The 9,324-nt window shown below is 42.3% G+C and overlaps 1 protein-coding gene across 1 annotated transcript; it reads left to right on the top strand.

Moving 5' to 3' along the window:
- Positions 1-3,970: 3,970 nt before the first annotated feature.
- Positions 3,971-8,249, top strand: LOC104463440 (protein FAM71D-like; the record flags this gene model as incomplete). Its single annotated transcript, XM_010075786.1, has 4 exons — positions 3,971-4,054; positions 5,607-5,806; positions 6,388-6,652; positions 8,157-8,249. Coding segments are annotated over exons 1-4 (642 nt in total), but the record flags the coding sequence as incomplete, so codon positions are not given.
- Positions 8,250-9,324: the final 1,075 nt, after the last annotated feature.

Below are 9,324 nucleotides of genomic sequence, written 5' to 3'. Positions count from 1 at the left end.
TATATATAAATATATACTATACTTACACTCTTTACTTTACTCTCCAGTTTTTCTCCTAGTCTGAGACAAGGAGAACAGAACTGCACACAGTATTAAAAGGCATCACTATCTCATATAATCACATAATGATGACTTTGTTCTCTACTTCCCAATAGTTAATTCTTTTTCTTCAGTGCTTCTGACTAATGTGTTTTTACAGATCTTAAAATACAGATAACCTTAAAGTCTCATACTGTTTTTTGGTAGTAGTCTACCTAAAAACAGTAATTACAACAACAGCTCAAGAAAATGTTTTCCTCATAGACATAATTTTACTTTTATCTGTGTAGAATTTGCTCGTCTGTTTTAACTCACTTCCATTCAATTCTGAGCAATCCATCTGCAGTTCTTGGTCCTGGTAAGTATTTTCCTTTAATTTATTTGTCTTTAATTTAATCTGATAATGGAGACTGCATTGATTATGTCAGCTGAGAATCTGTTCTATACTGTGTGAAAAGACCTGCTTTGGTGGCTTGACAGCTATGCTATAATGTTGATACTTTACCTTATTATGCCTGATCTTTTCTTGTGGTTTATTGCCAGATGGATTGCCTACTAGCGCTGACAGGCTTTTCACCTGTGCTCTTGTTTTAGGATGCTGTTGCATTACTTTGGAATGCTGCCAGCTGACCTAAGAAATCCCACCTAAGGCAAGACCACCCTTGTGCATACACGGAGAAACTGCAGTGAAAAAAAAAAAAAGGCTTAATATTTTCCCATAGTTTTCTTGTATTTGAATGAGGTTGCTGGAACAGGCATGTTCATGGTGGTCAGTCTCTTGGGATGTGGCTCTGCAGAGTCCATGGTAGGTGCACATGCTCTGCTCAGGGGAATTAGTTCACAGGAACATGTAGGTGAATAAACTGGAGCCAATGCTGATTACAGCCGGTTGTTTGTGCCGTACTATGCCTTCCTGCAAGCACAGCCTGTTGAGGCTTTTGTGTCAGTGCTACGTATCTATTCATCACTAAAGGTATTGAATAATGAAAATAAAAATGGCCTGAGAGCTACTTATCTGCCAGTCTTTCAGGAGGGGAGAGGTACACATGCAGGTGCAATGGTACTTGTACCCATCTGAATAAACGATACTTAGTTGGCACTGTACATCTATGACTGACTTTCTGTAATCTACCTCCCTACTGGCCAAATCCAATCCATTTGCCCAATGTGCTATGAAAAGCCGGAGAACAGAGCAGAAGACAAGACTTAATATGCTCTTGGCAACCTGGGTTGCTAGGGAATCATGCTGCTTTGTTTGGGGGAGTGATAGAAGCACACACACAATGGAGCACGGAGGGGATGGGAGGTAGGAGAACTGGAATAACAAGCCCTGCCTTGGCTACTCCCAGGCCCATCACAGGAGCCATCAGCCCATCAAAGGCCGGTCTCCACAGACCCAGAGGAGCACAGGGGCACAATGGCAGGCAGGAACCCAAGTTAAGGAGTCATCGGGACCCCCTGGCTGGGCCTCCCCCAGGGCTGTCACAGGAGTGTCCCAGCCCCTGCCCAGGTGCGAAACCCATCAGCATGGGGCAATGGGAGGGCTGCCTGGGAGTGCAGGACACATTACGGGATGCACGGGAAGAGCATTTTAGGATTGCACAAGATTTATGGAATGTTTAGGAGAGGAATCAAAAGTGGTAAAAGGGGTGGGTGTAGGGGATTTAAGGAGGAAGAGATGTAGAAAAGTTAGAGAGATAAAGGGATAACAAGGGCTGGTCAATTATAAACAGGTGCACTGGCTGTGCCCTTCCCAATCATTTCTGACTTGTTTTCCTGGGTGAGGAGAAGGCAAGACCATGGAAGGAGCTAGCTCCTGGGGGACCAGGGAAGTCTCAGACAGCTGCTGGAGAGACTGGAGGTCTGTGGGTCACAAGAGACCTGTGTCAGCATGACGCTGAGACTGGGAGATTAAACACATGTGACCACATGAGAGCAATGAGTGATGAAGGGGCACCAGAGCTAGCTAGCACTGTCCATGCCAGAACATGCACATGGCTCAACAGGGCCTGGAGAGACTGGAGGTCTGTGGGTCACAAGAGACCTGTGTCAGCATGACGCTGAGACTGGGAGATTAAACACATGTGACCACATGAGAGCAATGAGTGATGAAGGGGCACCAGTCCATGCCAGAACATGCACATGGCCCAACAGGGCATCATATGGTAATGCTGTCTTAGGTTTGAAAATGTTATTATCCTGCAGTACAGGAGTCCTTGTGGGTCTACTGTTTCTTAACACCATCTTAGCTCAGACTCTCTTTCCTCTGGTACCCACATACCACACTTACTGCAGGGTCCAAATACATGTACACGTGTACTGGGGGGAGGTAGACTGGACTTGCACCTTCCATGATTCAGGCAAGAGCTGTGACTACTTGGCTGTGGAGTCAGCTTCCTCCAGCCCAGTTACTCACCCATGGTGGTGTTCACAATTCCATTTCCATTGGCTAGAGAGGGAAAGGCAATTCAGTTTTGAAGAAGGGCTTATTGTTGTTGGTTTTGCCAGAGCAATGCTATTTATTCTTCTCCAGCCATGTATATTACACAGCTGAAATCCAGCTGGGAAAGAAAAGCACGATTGTTTTCCACGCTGGATCAGAGTTGTCTTGTACAGCAGAGAGAGCAGAAAGCATTTCTGCTGGACATTGCTATGTCAGAGTATTATCAGATAATCCAGAAACTGTCCTACAGCGGGCCTTACCTAAGCAAGGGTGGACGGGGACCTACCCAAAGGAGGCTGTATACCTGCAAATGAGATTGCACAGCAGTTCTTCAAACTGTTAGACAATATCATTCTCATTTTGCAATACTGATTTCAATTCAACCAGCCTGGTGCTCATTCGTGGCCTGAACCCTGTTCGAGCACCAGGCTGAGTTGGAAGCAGCAGTGTTATCACTTAAGGTGAAAAAAAGGAGTTACCATAGGTTGATTATGACATCACCTGGCTGATGTAAAAGCTTACTCTGGCAAAAGAATGTATAGAGGGAGACTGCAATTTACAAACCAGAGCAAGACAGGTGAATCCAAGCTGCATTTTAAATTAATTGGCTCACTAACCCCCAGGCCTGCGTCCTGGGTGCACCAATAAGCCTTAACTGCCCTGACCAGCCTCACCTGGGATCTCCACCCCACACCCCTGCCCCTGCGTCTTGGAGATGCACTTGAGGCCTCCCCTGGACACCTAGACCTTGCTTGAGAGAGGCTACAAGTGAATCTACTGATAGCCCTTACTCTTGGGTGGACCTCCTTGGGCATCTGTTATAGTCTTGTCTCCAGTCCTACCTGTTGCTGTTCCTGACTGGACTCCTGAAGCTGAGTGTCAGGAAGGACTCCAGATCTGGTTCTGCACCTTCTCTTGTCTGTGCCTGTCAGTGCACCCTGTTACCACCATCCTGCTCAGCCCATTCACTTTGAATTCTGTGGGATCAGAGGACTATGCCTTGACTGCTGAGGTCATCCTTGGCCCCCAGCTCACCATTCCCTCAGGGAGAAGACCAACTCTTGCTGTTCTCTGGTAACCTGCATTGCATGGACAATACCTACACAAGATTATTTATAAACAAGAAGAATATACTGAAGTATAGAATAGTATGTGCAAACTAGTGTTTATAGATTCACATGTACTTTTCCTTAAATCGTAAAATATGAGTCAAGCTGTGAGAAAGCCTTACTAAATTCCTCTTTGCACTTGAGATTGCATGGTCTTAAAAATGTGTGTTTTGCGGGGAGGTGTTCTACTCTCTAGCAGTATAATATAACCTATCAGGAGTTATGTTTGCTTCTCTGCATAATCATGAGGGGTTTTCTTAACATATAAGCCTTTCTATCTCTATCCCCTTTAACTTATAAACTTATTTATGTTTTGTGGATAGGCAATATGAATAGGAAGTTTGATTTTAAGAGCCTCAGTTCAAGTCAGGCATCCGTTATGGGTGACCTTCAGAGACTTCTTCGCCAAGGAGAATATCCTCCTTTTACTTCTGCTCACATCTTCGAGAGCAAGTTTGTCCAGGTAAAAAGTCATTAAAATTAAATCATTTGGCATTCTCAAGATAAAATTGCTTGCAATGGTTACCCTTTTTTTTTTTTTTTTTTACTCCCTCAGCTCAACAGGTATTTTTTCAGTCACTTATTCTCGCTATTCTTATTCTCTGTTTAGTACACACACATGGATATAATGTTTCCCTTCTCCTATAGACTAATTCTGCTCACACAACGCAGGCAATAGTCCAGAAACCCAGCAACAGCAATGCTGCAAATTACAGGAGGAGGACAAAAAGTGATGTTTTCACCCTTCCTTCCTGTAGCAACAGCTAGGACTGTTCTGGCAAATGTCTGGTTCTGTGCTATCTCGTTAAGGTTTTTAGCCATCAATGTCCATTCAACCTAGCCTAAACGACAGCCAGCCTTCCCCAGAAAATCTCCCCCTACTTGCAACTTCTAGCATCCTTGCAGGCAGTATCACTGCCTCACCTGCCCCCTACCCTAAGCACTTGCCGAAGAACCCTGCCAGATTCTGGCAACACCACCTTCCTACAATACTGCATTTACAGTGTGTCTAAAACAGCTGAATTCTATTTACATGATGTATCTCAGCTGTGTTTTTCATCCTATTTCACCACCTCACTTTGTGGTAATTGCAACATCTTTTGGTCTTGCCTTGATTAATTCAATCTTGCCTTGTTGATATACATGCAGAATGTTAATTAGCTACAAGTCTCTGTTTTCAAGGTACTTTATGATTTATCCCTGCTTTATTTATCAGGCCTCATTTACTATCAAGGAAGCAGTTGCCCTAACCAGTCAACCCAGGAAAACAGCTACATCACTTACTCATTTATATCAAAATGGGGGGGAAAAAAAAAGCCTTTGATTTTTTTTACATACTGTCTCACATTTTGGAGGAGAATCTACTAGATAGACTCAAATGTAATGCACTGTCCTCCCTCAAATTCCTTCTTAGGACAGTTTTTCTCTGATGCCTATCAAAACCAAACCCTCACAATGGTACAGGACATGTGATTTGATCATACTTACAAACTTATTTTATCTCCTTGTATTTTCTCATTTTTCTCTTTCTGTAATTTTATGTCTTACACATAAATTAGCTGGAATCTTTTTCCATTCTGTGTTTGTACAACAGCTAGCAGGATCCTGGTTCGTAAACAGGTCTCGTTAGTATCACAGTAATGCTGACAAAAACAATGAATCATCAGAACAGAGGGCCTCTTCCATCACCTTTACACTAAGAGAAATTCAACATAATGGTACTTAAGAGGTTTCTGACCACAACCGGACACTCAGTGATGAGGATTACACAGGAGCCAGTGATTTCCAGTCCTCCTTTATATTTATTAAACTTCTTTCCTCTCTTCTCATTCATAGACATTCCTGTCTCATTATTCCACATTTGCCTCTCTCCTCACCAACCCAGTACATAAGCTTTAAGGCCTCCAAGCCAAAACACCATGAAACGTACTGGTAGTATATTCTCTGAGAGATCATATGGCAAATGTCTGTACTGTGGTTTGTTTGTTTTTTGTTTTTTGGTTTTTTTTGTTCAGGTTAATCAAAGAGGAGAACCAATTTCTGTCCATAACCGACCCATCTGTGTGACCATCGGTATCTGTGCTGCCAGTCCTAGTTCATCAGTGCCCAATGTGATGCTGGTAGCATGCAAGGTGCCTGTGTCCACACAGGAAAGTAGGAAAAACTGGAAACTCTCAAAGCAGCCATCCCGCATGGAAGAGCTAGCACTTACCAGGTCAGTTAGCACTGAGAAGGGTTAAATATGTCTTTGAAGAGTAAGTAAGAAATAAGAATATATTTCCCATTTACATACAGCATTTTCATTCTTTTAAGGGTCAGTTTATTAGCAGACCTCATATTCGCATTGACTCCTCGCCCCAGCGCTAGCACAGTAAAGTTAGGAGAACCACCTAAGTACACACCTTTAGGCCCCACTCCAGTCATCACTTCAGGCCAACACTACCCACATGCATATAGACAAATGATGAGTAATATACTTTTTTTCTAAATATATCAGAAGCAGGAAGCTGGTAGGAAGATTGGGGGTACAGGATTGTCAGGGAATAAGGCAGTGGAATAAAGACATTGTAAAAAAAAAAGCCAATTTTATCTGCCCCCCCTCTGTGCACTGCTCCCTGCCATTTCTTCCATAGTCAGCTAGAGGCACAGAAGAAGTGTCCAAATCCACTCAGCAGCTTCTTCCTATTGCAGGTTTTCCACTTTCAGTCTTATTCTATCTGTAGGTCTGACAGACACAGTATCTTCTTTGGGAGGAATGTCCACTTGTGCTTAATGATGTTTCCCCTTTTTTTACAGACTCTTCCCCTTGAAGTTTGTGGAACTCTCTGTCCACAGCACAGATAATCACCAGATCATGTTAAAATTAGTAAATGGCCGTTCCTATTACCTGGAGCTCTGTGCCCCGCCAGACGGGCAACAACACCTCTTCCTCCTCTGGCTGCAGCTCATCTCTCTCCTGAAAACCTCAGAAAATACCAGCAATATCAAAGTCAGTGTGAAATGCAAGGATTTTGGCAAGTGTCACAAGCAAGCTCCCAGCCCAAACAACTCACCAGAAAAAGTAAGTCTTTAGCAAACAGATACAGAAAGTTCAAGATGACCAATCAGAAAGTACCACTTGTGCCAATATTCCTTACTATCTCTCAAGTCCAAGTTCTTGTGTGCTTTGAAGGAGCTACAGTTTATCAAAATAGCTGGCTTGTTGTAAACTCCCTACAGAATTTCAGGGCAATGGGAGTGAGGATTCTAGGCACACCACAGCCCTGATAAATTTTTGTGAACCAACAAATAGCATAATACTTATTGTTCAGTATTTTGTTTTCCCTTAGAGCTGTCAGTATGTTCTTAAACAGTTCTTTTTGACTGAATTCGACAACCCTCTGGCATAGGTAGCAGAGAGAAGGAACAATTCTGTGTATGTACAGCAGAAAAATTACAAGTGGACTAGAAAAAAAAGTTATTTTGGAGAGAGGAGAGGACTGTGGGAGATTATTCTTTCAAGAAACATCAGTGATAAGGTAAAGGGATGACTGAAGAAAATCTAGGGGGAAAATGTGCACATTCAGATTAGATTTCCAGATATATAGGACTCAGATTTGTCTGAAAAATCTGCACAGCCACATCCCATGACTATATTGGTTAAATCAAGAATGCATTGGTTGTTAAGAGAAGGTAAGTATAGAATTTATAAAATTTCTTAATTGATACTTTTCTGCTTCAACTATCCCTACATAGCCAACCTTCTGGGTTTTCTGTTTTCTCTCTCATCTGATGTCAAAGACTAGATCCTTGTACAACCTTCTGGACATAACCTGTGTACAGCAGATATTACTAGCAATCCAATATACTAAAATCATGCTCCAGACCTAGAATCAGTTTTTCTTTAAAGAGTAGATGTCTTATTTTTCCAGTCACATGTTCATCAGTGTTTCAATACCTTCACTCACTATTGACTTTTATTTTCTACTGACAGTTTTTAAGTTTGGATTTCCCTTTGCATTGTTACATCTTCCCTGCTCTCCTCCTGTTTAGACCAAAAGCTGTCTGCACATGGGAGACTTACAGGTATCCCTGCCTCAGCTACTTTAAAGCAGGAGGCTTAGAAAGATGTTAGTAGGGATCAATCTTAAAATCTGGATGGGAGGGAGAGCAAAGATCTTCTCTCAGCTTTCAAGTATGAGCAAAAAGAGGAAAATAACCTGGAGATAAAGGAGTCCTGGACATGAATCTGAAGCAGAGAACTTGGAGGTGAAGCCACAAACATCTCTCAGAGGTGAAGCTTTAGGACCTATTATCCCTTGCTAGACTGCATAGCCAAAGCTGTAGGCCAATAATCACCAACAGACTGATAATGTAGGAAAACAGTAGTCTCTCTTCTAGATAAATATATCACATTTCCTATGGATGGTCTGTCTGACACCACTGTATAGCAGAACATTCAGTATATAGGGGACTACTATACAGGAAATTATCACAAAGTCCCAGCTGTGCTGATCAGCTCTGTGCAGAGCTCTTTTTTTATGTCAGTTGCTAGGTATCTGTTAATCTTTCCTTTTTCCTTCAAGAGGGATGACCCACAAGATGTGTCAAACCCCAAAATGGAGGAAGAAGTTGTTATTAAAGAAACCTCTTTCAACCAAGTTCCCCTCTCAGATAAAGTGAGTCCCAGAAAAGATGAAAGAGGAAGCCTTCCACAGCTTCCTGAATCCAACTAGGCAAGAAACCACCATGCAGTCGAAGAATATAGATCCTCTGGATACAAAAAAGAGTAAAAGAACAGAAAAGAAGAAGACTAGGTAGGTATGTTTGGAAAACTAATCTAAAACACTTAGTTTCTGCTGCTGACTTTGGAAAGTAAAATGTGTCATATTTTTGTCTTCAGAAAATATATTACTGCAACACCTTTTCAGGGTTACTGTGATTTTCCTAATGCTTTAATGGATTAGGAAGCTGAAGAATACAGGGTGGGGTTTCCAACTATCCAGAATTTGATTTCTCAGATGTTCAGAAGCTTTTCAAAGACTATTCCCCCTACCCACCCTCCTACCCCCTGGTTTCACAAAGATGGGCAATTAAGCGAAAGTGCATGAAGGTTCAGTGACTTAAATGCTAGTGGTCTCCATGAATGCTGAAGGATCTGCATACAGGCAGGTTTGATTTAGACACCCGGTATAGGAGAGAACCACATAGCATGGGGCAGGCTCCAGTTTCCTTTCTGGCCCAAACCAGCAACATGTCCTGGCACCAGAAATCTGTCTTTTCTGTGTCTCTTTCACTACCATATCCGTCCTGGCTTGTGCAGAAAAGGAGCAGACTTTGTTGGTGGTACTGCACAAACTAGGCAAGCAAAAAATTAGATGGCAGAAGGAAATTAAAACTCTGCCACTTACATGAGCATCTGCATCACAACAAGGAAAAAGACTTCAACATAATCACTTCTCAAGCCACATCTAGGTATTAAGTGACGTGTTCAGGTGTGTGCTATGTTCAGATGTGTCATATATAAGAGCAGTAGATAACATTCAAATCTCTCTATGTGTTAGTGTGCTTGTATTTCAAAACAAGGCTTACTACATCATTTAGCAACACATGTTTCTACTGCAGGCAGAAAGAGATTAAAATAGCACCCATTTAATACTGATCCTGGTACATAACAGTATTACTAGGGTAAGACTTTTTACTCAGTTTGTTGCCAATGGCATCATGATTTGTCCTGAACTACTTTTTTTTTTT

The sequence above is a fragment of the Pterocles gutturalis genome, unplaced genomic scaffold, assembly GCF_000699245.1.
Source record: "Pterocles gutturalis isolate BGI_N339 unplaced genomic scaffold, ASM69924v1 scaffold51627, whole genome shotgun sequence".
NCBI classification, from domain to species: Eukaryota; Metazoa; Chordata; class Aves; order Pterocliformes; family Pteroclidae; genus Pterocles; species Pterocles gutturalis.
The sequence above is the reverse complement of the archived record's forward strand: the minus strand, read 5'-3'. Positions and strand labels throughout refer to the sequence as shown.